The sequence below is a fragment of the Rana temporaria genome, chromosome 1 (assembly GCF_905171775.1).
Source record: "Rana temporaria chromosome 1, aRanTem1.1, whole genome shotgun sequence".
Classification (NCBI taxonomy): domain Eukaryota; kingdom Metazoa; phylum Chordata; class Amphibia; order Anura; family Ranidae; genus Rana; species Rana temporaria.
In genome coordinates, this window is record NC_053489.1 from 134,959,238 (window position 1) to 134,973,377 (window position 14,140).

General features: G+C 45.7%; 1 protein-coding gene across 1 annotated transcript in view; it reads right to left on the minus strand.

Moving 5' to 3' along the window:
* The window catches only part of FBXL17 (F-box and leucine rich repeat protein 17), a 933,678-nt gene extending 921,551 nt beyond the window's left edge, over positions 1 to 12,127 (minus strand). Inside the window, exons 1-2 of the mRNA XM_040343157.1 lie at positions 9,772 to 12,127; positions 1,575 to 1,697 (exon numbers count right to left, since the gene is read on the minus strand). Of these exons, the coding sequence (XP_040199091.1) occupies positions 1,575 to 1,697; positions 9,772 to 11,916 (2,268 nt within the window). The 5' untranslated portion in view covers positions 11,917 to 12,127. The remainder of the gene's footprint in view (positions 1 to 1,574; positions 1,698 to 9,771) is intronic.
* Positions 12,128 to 14,140: the final 2,013 nt, after the last annotated feature.

Consider the following 14,140-nt stretch of genomic DNA (forward strand, 5'->3'; position numbering starts at 1 on the left):
GAACGCCCATTCCCCGCGGGGAGTCTGAATCTTCACTGTAGGATTAAACAGTGAGTACGGGGCAAAATAAATAAATAAAGGCATACTGTAGCTCGCGCTACTATGCTGAATGACATGGTAGAATGTTGTTACTGAGGGTGAACCACGGCTTTAAGTTAAGAGGAAATTTTCCAATCTTGTAGGAGATACGCCCGAAGGGAGGAGAGGGCTAACAGAATTACCAATCAGAGTGGCCCTGTTCAAGTCAATGAGAGATGGGCCTATATTAGTGGGAATCACACACAGAGTAAATGGAGTCATGAATCTGACCTGGACCCAGAACCATTAATATAGAGGTAAATATCAGATCATCTCCCAGCACTTAAAATGTATACCTGATTGTCATGTTTGTTTGTTTGCTATTTGTATTTTGATGAATATACTCTGTATCCTTGTATTTTAACCTACTATTTCTTCTTTGGTGCAAGATTATAGATATTTTCGCTGTGTATTAGATAGACTAACTATACTCTAAAAAATGTTATTATGTTAACGCTTTCATTTCTGGTGAAAAGAACTCTCATTTAACCCACATCATATCTTTGAGATATTAAATCTTAAATATATATTATTCAGTTTAACAGATGCTATCTGCGGTCTAGTGAAATTAAGATGATGTACAGGTACATCCACCTGCTGAGGGAGCCTTTAGTTTTAATATGCAGGCTGTGGGAACAGACCCTTGTTATCTAAACTTTCAATAGCTTATACATATTTGCAAGGTACTAACATTTTTTTTTTTTTTCCCCATTCCCTAGAATTTAAGGGAAAAGCTTAGTGGCACACAGTGAACGTAATGTGCTTGGATAGGCTAAAGGATTTTCATCTTAATGCATTCTCTGCATTATGGTAAAAAAAAAAAAAAATCTTCCATGGTCAACCGCACGCCCCCCCCCCCCAGCTGCCCCAAAAATACTTACCCGAGTTCCATCTCAATCCAGAGATGTGCCCGAGAGGAGCTGCGCTGCTACTTCTCTCACAGGACTCAGGAGGTAGCAGCAGGGCAAAGCCACATTCTCTGTGTCATAGAGCTGGGCGATTTTTTTTTATGGACCCCGTGCCGGTCCTGAGGAGCTGCGGGCAGGACTTTTTAGGCAAGGCTGCGGCTTCGGCCTAGTCCACGGTGTCTGGCCTCGCGTACTAGGACGAAGCCACGGCCTCGCCTAAAAACTCCTGCCCGCAGCTCCTCAAGACTGGCACGGTGTCAGCGCCAGTCCTGGAGAAAAAATAAAAATAAATGATTTTGTCAAAATCTGAATCAGTTTGACCCAACAACTCGATTTTTTTAATCAAAACGATTTTTTGCACAGCCGTACTGTGTCTATAGACGCACACAGCCAAGCTCTAGATCAAGCCTGCATGAGTGTCCCCATAGCAAGCGGTGTGCTAAAGCCGAGAGTGTCAACGGGGGACCCAAGAAGAGGAGGGTCAGAGACATTCTGCGCAAAACAGGTAGGTATAACATTTTTATTATAAATCTTTAACAAATCTGCTGTTAGAATAAAAAAAAAAAAATCTTGGAAAAAAAAAAGTACCTGTTGACGACTGCTGAGATCCAGTTGCTTCCAAAACTGAAAGTCTAAGCAAAGGTCCCGCCAGTACTTGCACACAAGAGATGCTGAAAGACAACGCTCATTCAGTGACAAGAGAGAGAAAATCTGTAAAGAAAATATATTAGGATTAGTGGTTTACACTGTATGAAATGCTCAAAATCATTCTAGTTGTTACACAGTGGATTATAATGGATTATTTAAAGTAAGTCAGGTTAATATTCACTCATTACATGTAAATGACACAGTAAAACAGGAAATGGCAGCATTAAATATACTCAAGATTTAAACTTCATCAAAATCATGGACAAAAGTTATAAGAGCAACAATGCAATAAAACTACCACCATTAAAGTGATACTAATGGCAGAAGGTTTCTTTTTTTTTTATCTGTATGCATTAAGCTAAAAACCCTTGTGTGTACAGCAGCCCCCCTAATACTTAACTGAGCCCCATCTCAATCCAGCGATGTTGCACAAGTCGACTCTCTCTCACTGGCTAACACACAGCAGCATATCCCGTTGCTGTCAAAGTCAGTTAGCCAACAAGGAGAAAAGGGGTGGGGGCAAGCTGTGTCTGAATGGACACAGAGTAGTGGCTCAGCTCAGGTGACCCCCATAGCAAGCTGCTTGCTGTGGGGGCATTCAATAGAAGGGATGTGCCAAGAGCACCAGCGAGGGACCCGAGAAGAGAAGGATCTGGGGCTGCTCTGTGCAAGACCACTGCACAGAGCAGGTAAGTATGACATACACGGCCCAGCATGCCCCCAGCTCTGTCCTCACAGAATTTGACTGACAGCTGAAGGAGCCAATGGTCCTCAGCCCATTAGGTTTTATTTTTAGTCATAGGCACGCTAAATTATACAAGGAACGTTACTGTACAAGGCAAAGCTCAAAGTGAACGTATGTGTTTTACTTTAAAGTGGAGTTCCACCCTGAAAAAAATGTTTACACCAAAAATATAAAAAAAAAATGGTTTTACTTACCCGAAATAGCGGTTGCTATGCGGAAGTCCCTAATATGCCTCTTCATCCTCCGCGGTGGACCTTCTTCTTCGTCCTACACTCGGTTTCTTCTTGTGAATGGGGCGCCCTGTCTTCTGGGAACTATGTGTATCCCAGAGAGCAGCCGGTGCATTCGCAAAGCGCCGCGCTGCTCGCGCATGCGCAGTAGGAAATGGGCAGTGAAGCCACACGGCTTTACTGCCCGTTTCCCTTACTGTAGATGGCGGAGCCTGGAGCTGCCAGGATCGAGGGATCGGCCTCGGCAGGGCCGACATCGCTGGCGACTAGGACAGGTAAGTGTCCTTATTAAAAGTCAGCAGCTACAGTGTTAGTAGCTGTTGACTTTTTTTTTTTTTTTTTACCGGACCTCCGCTTTAAGACAGCTTTATTCTTCTTAAAGCACTACACTGAGATGCACACAGGAGGTAAAAAAGCATTTGTGTATATGAGAAAAGTTGAAGGCTTTTGTGGCTCTGCTTTTCTCACATATTTTTTATATCGATATCCATTTTAATAATCAACTCCTGGCAGTGGTTTTGGAGTCGGCGGATGGATAGGCGCAACAGCCCTGGGCAGTACTTTTTTTTTTACTATGGGATCAAATGTTCTTTCCTTTTTTTTAGCAGAGGCTCTGGAGAATAAAATGGTGGGTGTTGAAATGTTTATGTCACAAAGTATTTGCACAGCAGTTTTTCAAACGCAAATTTTGTGGCAAAAGAGCACTTTCATGAATTTTAGTGAACACAAGCAATATATTAGCCAAATTTATTGGTAAAATACAAAAAAAAAAAAAAAAAAGCTGTATGCCCCTAGAACGGCACCACACTACCTAAAAATCTCCATAGGCGACGCTTTAAAAGTCTTTACAGTTACACAGGAGGTCTGGCACAAAAATTATTGCTTGTGCTCTGATGTTGACAGCTATAAGTGTGGTTCCAATCACCATTTACATATGCATGCGGGATCTATGTAAGAGTTTGCTTTTGCGCATGAGCACAGGTTGGGTGGGGTCATTTATTTTTGTTAACACTGTACCTATATTTATTTTTTCAACTATATTGTGATCACAAGATATTGACAACATCTCATGTGATAGCATGGGTTGCGACAGGTCCTCTTTATGGGGAGGAGGGAATCTGGGTTCTTTTATACCCCAGAGGCCTCCTGGCCTCCAAAAGCATCTGATCAAACCAATCTCAATTTGATCAGATGTTGTACAAGCCAAAAACAGCTGGTCAACAAACACCGAAACCAGAAGTGACTAAATCCTCATCGTTTGTGGTTTCTGACATCACAGAAAGGGAGGGGGGCCCTTATGCGGCCTGTAGAAGTAATCAGGCGGCTGTATAGACCATGGGTCTTCAAACTATGGCCCTCCAGTTGTTCAGGAACTACAATTCCCATCATGCCTAGTCATGTCTGTGAATGTCAGTGTGTTACAATGCCTCATGGTATGTGTAGTTCTGCAACAGCTGGAGGGCCAAAGTTTGAGGATCCCTGGTATAGACACTCAAATAACTTCTAAATGAAAGACAATTGCCTCCTGAAAACGTATTTAGGGGGAACTGTAGAAAGTCTGGAGGATAAGCTCCAAGGTACTCAAGATCAGATCTAATGCCCCGTACACACAATCAGAAATTCCGACCGTGTGTATGCTCCATCGGACTTTTACTGTCGAAATGTCCGCTCCCAAAAAGAATGAGAGCTGGTTCTCAAATTTTCCGACGGAAAAAATTCCTATCGGAAAATCAGATCTTCTGTAGCAATTCCAACGCACAAAATTCCGACGCATGCTCTGAAGCATTGAACTTAATTTTCTCGGCTCATCATAGTGTCTCCGCGTTCTTGATGGATGAAAGTTCAGAAAACTTTTGTGTGACTGTGTGTATGCAAGCCAAGCTTGAGCGGAATTCCATCTGAAAAACTATTCAAGGTTTTTCCGACGGTAAATCCGATCGTGTAAACACGGCATTAGAATAACACCGTCCTATAAAACCATCAAATAAGGATCTTTGCACTACACACTCTGCATGTCTTCAATCCTCCTGGCTAAAGTAACAGCTGGTAGGGAGACCATCTTAGGATGCATTCATGGATGGGTTAAAAGGTTCTTTTTTTTTTTATAAGGCATTTAGTACTAAAGACAATCCCAGGGAGATGTAGTTTTGGCCACTCCAGTTATGCAACGTTCCCTAAATATCAGGAACCTTTTTACCAAGAGACCTTTAGCAAGTCTAGTTTCCAAGAAGACCCAAAGTGCTGCCAGCTATAACCTAGGGGTATTTGGTGGTAATCCCTTCTGGACACCCTCCTAAAGTCGAGAGGTGTGCAAATTTAAACACATTTTCCTGTTTAACCCCCTATGCAACTTTAACATTTTTTTTCCTGGTACTCATCCTATGGCTACATCTATAATTTTTTTATGAACATTCCTTGCCTCTAAAAATCCTCCTCAAGGCTTCCAGGTCACCATGGGAAGAGTAGAGTAAAGGATTCGGGTTTAAACACTGAACCCAGAGATAAGAGATTTGTTCCGATATGTATAACCCATGCCATAGAGATTGCCAGACATGAGGTGAGAACCGACTTCTTTTGGACACAAAGGAGCTATCATAATAACCTGTGCTTTGCCCTGAAAGATCTTTATGGCCACCATGCTAAGGCCAGCGAAGCTGAACACAAAGAGAACCACCTCCAGCATCTCAAAGTGCTTGTAATATTCTTAAAAAGTCCGGGGGTTTAGTTCCCAGTTGCCCTGCTATACTCAAACTCTGCTTAGATAGTCTGACAGGACATTCAGAGCTCCTTGATACGAACAGCCAAAAGCAACATTAGTCATTGCTCTGGCTATGTTAGGATCTCATGAGTCAAAGATAAAAGGCGGTCAGAAATGCTTATTGATGTATGCTACTGCTGTACGATTTCCCAAACCTTAATCCAAAATTCCCACTAGCAGAACAAAGGCCCTTGTTCTAGCAATGGCGCGACCAAACACCACTGCTGCATCAGCCAAAAAGGCTACCAACAGGTAGCGGGGTCCTGACTCCTGAATCTCATCAGCTAGGATGTCTGGGGGAGAAGCAGTCGGCCCAAACTCTCGAGGCACATACCAGGTTTCTCACCAATAGGGATGAGTTTTGGCGTGTTCGCACAGTCCACATGCAGAGCCTCATAAAAAGTCTGCATGGCGCTGCGCTAACCACAGGCAGGGAGACATTTCCCGATCTCTGCAGCCGAGCATCAGGACAATGTCTCCCTGCCTGTGATTAGCGCAGCGCAGACTTCCTGGCGGGCTCTGCACGTGGACTGTGCGAACACGCCAGAGCTCATCCCTACTCACCACACAAGTAGAAAGCTGAAGCATGTCAGGTGGTTCGGCCTTCCAGTCCGTATCATCTTTAATAACTCCAAAATCCTCAAAGCACAGATTTGTGGATTTTAAACCAGGGGAAATTCTGTGTCTAATCCAAGACATTTAAACAAACAATTGTTCTACTTTAGTGTCAAAGGAAAAGTTTACTTATAAAACCTAAAACATCAAGGACAGGGCAGGCTGTGCATTCTCAAATCTGCTCAGAAATATAAAATGGCCTTTAAAAGGCTTTTTAGTTTTGTCTACCAGAAAAAAAATAAAGAAACTAGCTGCACTAACCCAACTCACATCTTCCGTCTCTGAACCCGAATCTCCCTCAGGTAACAGTAGAATTTTCTCTTTCCTAAAGATCTGAAACCACCTGAGAACTAACAGTCTAAAGCTCAAGGAGGAATTAAGGGCTTAGGCCGGGTTCACACTGGTCCGACAAACGGTCCTACATTGAGAGCTCATGTCGCATGACGTTTGCAAATCAATGTTTCCCTATGAGAGCCGTCTTAACTGGTCCGACACAAGTCGGTCCGACTTTGAAAATGCTCCCTGTACTACTTTGGTCCGACTTTGACCCTACTTCAGCCCATTGAATATAATTGAAGTTGGATCAAAGTAGGATCCTTGTCCTTACCATCCGACTTTTGACATCTGACATTGTGATTACAGCAGCAGTAAAAGTAATTTATCTCATACTGGGATTGTTTTGATTGGTCAAAGAACAAGTCAGACTATCACAAAGTCGGATCAAAAGTAGCATCTTGTTCATGAAAGTCAGATGGATGTAAAACCAATGTAGAACTGATGTTGCAGAGCAAAGTAGGATGAAAGTCGTACTACTGTCATACAGTATAATGTGAACCCAGCCTTAAGGTCACTAAAATTAATCTAAAAACAGATTCAGATGTGGAGGTCCCTAGATCTGATAAAAGAGACCCAAATGCCTAGGACAAAACCAAATTCTCTCACATGATTATCATGAAATCTTTCACACAGACAGCAGATTCTGACTCTGCTATGAGCATGATGCATTTCTCATATAGGAGTTTATTTTAAGATCCTGCAAGCCTTTTTCATTACTCTAACACAGGGGTCTCCAAACTTTAGAAACAAAGGGCCAGTTTGCGGTCCTTCAGATTTTAAGGGGGCCGAACTGTGACCATTGGGCGTAGAAAAGGTGGTGATGTCAGTGGGAAAAAACAATGCCCCATCTTTGCAATCAGTGGAAGGAATTGTGCCCCATAATTGGTGTCAGACCATTATTGGCATCTAAGGGAGGAATTGGGCCGTAATGTTGGTGTCATTGAGCCCCATTGTTGGTGCCAATGGGAGGAATTGGGGCCATCGTTGGCGTCATTGGGAGAAATTGGACTGCACCATTGATGATGTCAGTGGGAGGAATTATGCCCCACACTCTTAGCATCAGTGGATGAACTAGTGCCCCAAAGGCCAGATAAAAGCAAACAAAGGGCCACATGTGGCCCGGGCCGCAGTTTGGAGACCACTGCTCTAACAGGTTTGTTCAACTAGAAAGAAAAAAAAAAAAAAAGGAGCCTTAAAGCCACAAAAAAAAAAAAAAAAACCCCATAAGCCCTTTTCACACTGGCATTCAGTCTAGATCTGTCTCAGTTTTTCAGACGCATCCAGACTGAACCACAATGTATGTCTATGGAACAGCGGACCTCCAGATCCAATTAAACTGAATTGGAATGGATGTAAACAGATGCCATCCATTTACAACTGTTGCGTTAATGTCCATTTTCAAGCAAGAAACATTTTCCGTTTATACTTTTGTCACCTCCGATTGGTTTAACAACTAAGAAAAAAACAGATGCAAAAACGGATGTAGACTGAAGTAAACTGAATTGTTTTTTTCTTTGAAAAAATGTGACTGAACAGATGATGTCTGTGTGAAAAGGACCATAGGCTTACTTACATAAGGAGATGAATATCTTGAAGTAAAACCCAGATCTCTCCTGCCCATGAGTCTCCTTAAAGCGGGGGTTCACCCTTAGAGGGCACTTTTCCCCCTTAGATTCCTGCTGGTTTTTACTAGGGGAATCGGCTATTTATTTTAAAATATGTGCAGTACTTACCCGTTTACGAGATGCATCCTCTCCGTCGCTTCCGGGTATGGGCTGCGGGAATGGGCGTTCCTTCTTGATTGACAGGCTTCCGAGAGGCTTCCGACGGTCGCATCCATCGTGTCACGATTTTCCGAAAGAAGCCGAACGTCGGTGCGCAGGCGCAGTATAGAGCCGCACCGACGTTCGGCTTCTTTCGGCTACGAGTGACGCGATGGATGCGACCGTCGGAAGCCTCTCGGAAGGCTGTCAATCAAGAAGGAACGCCCGCTCCCGAAGACCCATACCCGGAAGCGACGGAAGAAGATGCAGCTCGAAAACGGGTAAGTACTGCTCATATTTTAATACAAATAGCAGATTCCCCTAGACCGAACGAGCAGCAATCTAAGGGGAGAAAAAATTTTTTTTTACAAATGGGTGAACTCCCGCTTTAACCCCTGGTGATTCCCCATCCTATTTAATCATGGGAGCCCAGGGAGACTAGAGCCATCCGTCCATTAGGCCAAGTCTTCATGTCATGACACTCTACAGATTTCTCTGACAGGTCACAGTGCACCTCTCCATGCACCCATCGTCACCATCTTCCGGCACTGGTAATGTCACAGGAAGCATCCTGGTCCTTCCAGGCTGCACTATGTATTCCAATCCTCTGTTCTCTCCATAAGGATGGGAGAACCACAGAGGAAAACAATGCATTCTCTTCTTAAAGTGCATTTCAAACCTCCCCCAACTCTGCCGCAGCCCGGAGGTAAATGGCACAGTAATGCACCTTGGGGAGGAAAGAAAGTTGAAATAAACCCCTAAGTAAGAAAGCGAAGAGGACAGTCTAAAACTGGAATCTGACTAAACCAAGAGGGGCCCCCAATAACCACAATGACCAGATCCAAGGAGAACCTAAACATTACAGTGTGTACTCCTGGACAAGAGCAAACACAAAACATGTGAGGACGCGGGGGAGGGTGGAGCTTATCTGCTTTATGTTTCTTGTTATAAGGGAAGCAAATTCTCTCTCAAGTAGCTGTCCTGGAAGATGATTTGGGAAGCTTCTCTGGGTCAACATATAGCCAGTAGCACCACCACTGATTGTGCCTTGGTCATGTTTACATCTGAATGAATCATACATGTGGCGGCAGCACGTGGCCAGAGCAGCCTTGGCTTTCAATTGTTCTTAAACAACCAAGGTTATTCTGCATATGTGCCACATGAAAGACACATTCAGGGGAAGATGTAAAGATCAGTTTTGTGTTATGAACACGTTGATGAAATTTATGTTTACTCTTATCACATTGTTGATATTTGTCAGCACTGAGCAGTTCTAGTGGCCAATAGTGTCCTTGTATGCTGGACGTATGTAAACGTTGCACAAGCGTTATACAAGTACAAGATATAGACAACTTTTTACGCGGCCTCGTGGTCAGCAAGCTCCCTCGTAAATAATATACACCCATGTACATGGGCCATTAGTTATAAATAGTTGGGATGCAGTAGTTGTATTGTACAATATGCAGAACATTAGATACATTAAGATATTTATTGCATACTGTTTTCTTTCCAAAAAATAAATAAAAAGCTATAATTTTTCTTAATGTAAACACGACTGTTAAATTTTAGGAACCGGCGCTGTATAAGGCAGTACCTTTTCCACATAATGCAACACCACAAAATAAAATAAAAATCTCAAAAGGTAAATATAAACAACGCTCCGGAAAAACCTTCAACCATCATTCCTCACCTTCAATAACAGGGATGGAGGAAGTTGGTTAATATGCAATGGCTCACAAGGCACCAATAAATCCCCTTCCACCTTAGGAGACTGAGGAGTTGCCTGGATACAACCAGAAGAAGGCAACTCAACATGTGAAGGACTGGTCAGCGAGGATGGTACGTGGTCGTGGGCTATTGAGGAGTAGCTGGTTAACTTGATACAGCAATTATTTTCACAAGGTTGTCTATGGTCCTCCGTACGGAGATCCAAAGGCTCCTCACTAAAAGGTTTATACTGTAACTTGGCGTAGAGGGTCACTGGATCCCTAGTGAGATGTCCTGGGTATGATAATACAGAATCCCCAGTAACATGGCCTTCCCCTTGGCATTGTAGTGTCTTCAGCCCTGAACATCGGGGTTCCTGGTCTTCCACAAGCGAGGTAGCCAGATGTCCAGGAGGAAGCGGCTTTGACATATTTCCAGGTAAAGAGTGAGCACGTTGCTCTGTACAGGCCAGTGCAGTATCCCCAATAGGGAGACATCTCCCTTGACAATGTTGTTTCGGATTATGAGAACAGGAAGGTTCCTGCACTTTTGCAAATATGTGAGTCAGACCTCCAGGTGGACACTGAGCCTGCCCTCCTGAGCCATATGACATATCCCTAGGCACGGGGACTACCGTCTCCTCGCTGGGGCACTGAGAAAAGTCCCTAGTTTTGGGGTGTGTAGCCTCTCTTCTGGAGCATGATGACAGATCCCTAGCCAGGGGGTGCATGGCCTCTACTCCAGGGTTTTGTGACAGGTCCCCAGTTGGGGGGCATACATTCTCTTCTGCAGGGCATGATAATGGGCCTCCAGTTGGGAAGTATAGCGTCTCCCCTCCAAGGCATGGAAACAGGTCCGCACAAAGAGGGTGTTTAGTCTTCCCAAGAGGGCATTGTGATGGGCCTCCAGTTTGGGTGTATGATGACAGATGCTCACATCGGGGGTGTCCAGTATCCCCTCGAGAGAGGGGTCGCAGGTTATTACCACGGGGATGTCCATTCTTCCCTCCAAGGCATGATGACAGGTCTCCAGTCAGGGGGTGTGCAGTGTCCCCTCCCAGGCAGGGTGACCGATCTTTCCCACGGGGGTGCGATGACAGGTCCTCCCCACGGGGGTGCGATGACAGGTCCTCCCCGCGGGAGTGCGATGACAGGTCCTCCCCACGGGGGTGCGATGACAGGTCCTCCCCACGGGGGTGCGATGACAGGTCCTCCCCACGGGGGTGCGATGACAGGTCCTCCCCACGGGGGTGCGATGACAGGTCCTCCCCACGGGGGTGCGATGACAGCGCCTCCCCACGGGGGTGCGATGACAGCGCCTCCCCACGGGGGTGCGATGACAGCGCCTCCCCACGGGGGTGCGATGACAGCGCCTCCCCACGGGGGTGCGATGACAGCGCCTCCCCACGGTGGTGCGATGACAGGTCCTCCCCACGGGGGTGCGATGACAGGTCCTCCCCACGGGGGTGCAAAGTCTCTCCTCCAAGGCATGATGATGGATTCCCGGTCTGGGGGGGTGCAATGTCCCCTCCAAAGCAAGGTGCCTGGTCCTCTCCATGGGGGTGTGATGACAGGTTCTCTTTAAGGGGGTGTGCAATCTCTCCTCCATAGCACATTGATGGCTCCCCTCCAGAGCAGGGTACCAGGTTCTCTCTATGGGGGTGTGATGACAGGTCCTCAGCATGGGATTGTGAAGACAGGTCCTCTTTATGGGTGTGTGCAGTCTCTCCTCCATGGTAGGATGCCAGGTCCTCAGCATGGGGCTGTGGTGCCAGGTCCTCCTCCTCCCCATCAGGGGCACATCGGGGTTGTTTGCAGGGGGTGAGAGTGGTCTGGTTGTCCCCTGAGTTCTTCCTCTTGCACACCATGTCTTCGGCGGTGCCCCTGAGAAGTGCCCCGCACAGGTGTCTCTCCTGCCAGGCACTCAGCTCCCCGGGGCAGAGCAGCAGCAGGCGGGAACAGTCCTGGGAAGCGGCGGGCTCCCTGGCGGGGGGTTCGGCGTGCACTAGGAAGCAGAGCACGCAGGGTCCCCTCAGCAGACAGTCCACTGTATGTATCTTCTTCCTCCGGCTCTGGGTGCTGGGCTGAGGTCGGGAGCGGCTGCGCTGCTTACACAACAGGCCGCCCATATAGGACGAGCAGCCCGGGAGAAGGAGAAGGGGCAGAAGGCGGGGTACCGGCTCAACACACTCACTGTCATACACTAGTACTACTATAGTGCTTTCTCCGTTACCGCCGATCTGACGTCATCACAACACACAACATCATCCACCAGAGAGAAGCCGCTATTGGTCGGTGTGTGTGCGCTGTGCGACGTCTCACATTACCACAGAGACGTACGAGTCCACGGCGGCCATCTTTGTCAATGTAAAAAGAGATAGAGAATACTGTGTGCTGTCATAAAGAGCAGTCGAGCTCTGCATTGGCCATGCCCTTTACCAACATGGCTGCTGAGTATGCACCAGAGACAGAGCTTACCAGCTGCTTGGCACTAGAGTCTTGCTATGGGAGGTGCGCCACCTATTGATGGTGGAACTGGTATGGCGTTCCACTAAAAGCAAACAGACATTCTATAACACAATGGGTTTTTTTTACGAAAGGCAACTCCACTTTGCACTTCAAGTGCAAACTACAAGTGCAAAGTGCACTTGGAAGTGCAGTCGCTGTAGATCTGAGGGGGACATGCAAGGAGAATAAAAAACAGCATTTTAGCTTGCACATGATTGGATAATAAAATAAGCAGAGCTTCCCCTCATTTCAGATCTTCCCCTCAGATTTACAGCGACTGCACTTCCAAGTGCACTTTTAGTGCAATTTGCCTTTCGTAAATAACCCCCAATATGTAAAGTAAACTGTAGTTTACCTAATCCTTTAACCACTTCAGCCCCAGAAGATTTAGGTGCTGCTTCGCTTTAACTGACAATTGTGCGGCGTTATACTCAATCTATTTTTTTCCCCCACAAATAGAGCTTTCTTTTGGTGGTATTTGATCGTTTCTGTGGTTTTTATTTTTTGCTCTATAACCAAAAAAAGAGCGACAAGTTTGAAAAAAAATATATATTGTACTGTTTGCTATAATAAATATGCCCTTTTTTTCCTCAGTTTAGGACAATATGTTTTCTTTTACATATTTTTGGTAATAAAAATACGCAATAAGCGTATATTGATTGGTTTAGCGCAAAAGTTATAGCGTCAACAAAATAGGTGATAGATTAAAGGGGTTGTAAAGGAAAACTTTTTTTTTCCCTAAATAGCTTCCTTTACCTTAGTGTAGTCCTCCTTCACTTACCTCATCCTTCGATTTTTCTTTTAAATGTCCTTATTTCTTCTGAGAAATCCTCACTTCCTGTTCTTCCATCTGTAACTCAACACCGTAATGCAAGGCTTTCTTCCTGGTGTGGAGAAAGCCTCTTGAGTGGGGAGGGGGCGAGCAGGCAAGTCAGGACACTATCTACTTTGCAGATAGAGAAAGGAGCTGTGTGTTAGTGGGCGTCTTGACACTCCTGCTCGCCCCCTCCCCCCTCAAGAGGCTTTCTCCACACCAGGAAGAAAGCCTTGCATTACTGTGTGTAGTTACAGACTGAAGAACAGGAAGTGAGGATTTCTCAGAAGAAATAAGGACATTTAAAAGCAAAATGGAAGGATGAGGTAAGTGAAGGAGGACTACACTAAGGTAGTTATTTAGGAAAAACACTAGTAATGATGCCGATTTTTTTTATCGGGACTGCGACATTATGGCGGACTGATCGCATCTCAGGGTTAGGGTTAGGGTTATGGTTAGGGTAGGGGCTAGGGTTAAGGGGTTAAGGTTTCCCATTGAAGAATATGGCTAGGACTCAGGAATTGGAACAGGGACCCCCCCAAAGGTCAAAGGTCAGAAGGCGGGTTCCCAGAGGTTAAAGGTCACAGGGCGTGGCTGACCTACCCCCACCAAAGTGTACTGCCTACCCCAACTAAGTCGGGGAATGAACAAGTCGGGGAATGAAAAAGTTGGGGAAAGCGTTGAGTCCAGCATTTGTGTGCATTGACACAGAATGCCGGACTCAGCCCCGCCCTCTGGCACCTGCATCATTGGGTTCAATTGACAGCAGCTGGAGCCAAAGGGTGTGCTGCTTTTAATCTATCCAATCAAGACCTGAGAACCCCGGGCAGAGAGGAAGAGCATGTATTCGCAGAGGGAACGTAGGGCTCAGGTGAGTAAAACAGGGGGGGGTGCTGGGGGGACCGGTCAGTGTCAGAAGTTTTTTTACCTTAATGCATAGGATGCAGGTAGAAAAACAGAGAACCCAATCTACCAAGCAACTTCTGAGGGGGCGGTAACACTACAAATATAGCATTCACTAAAAATTTCTG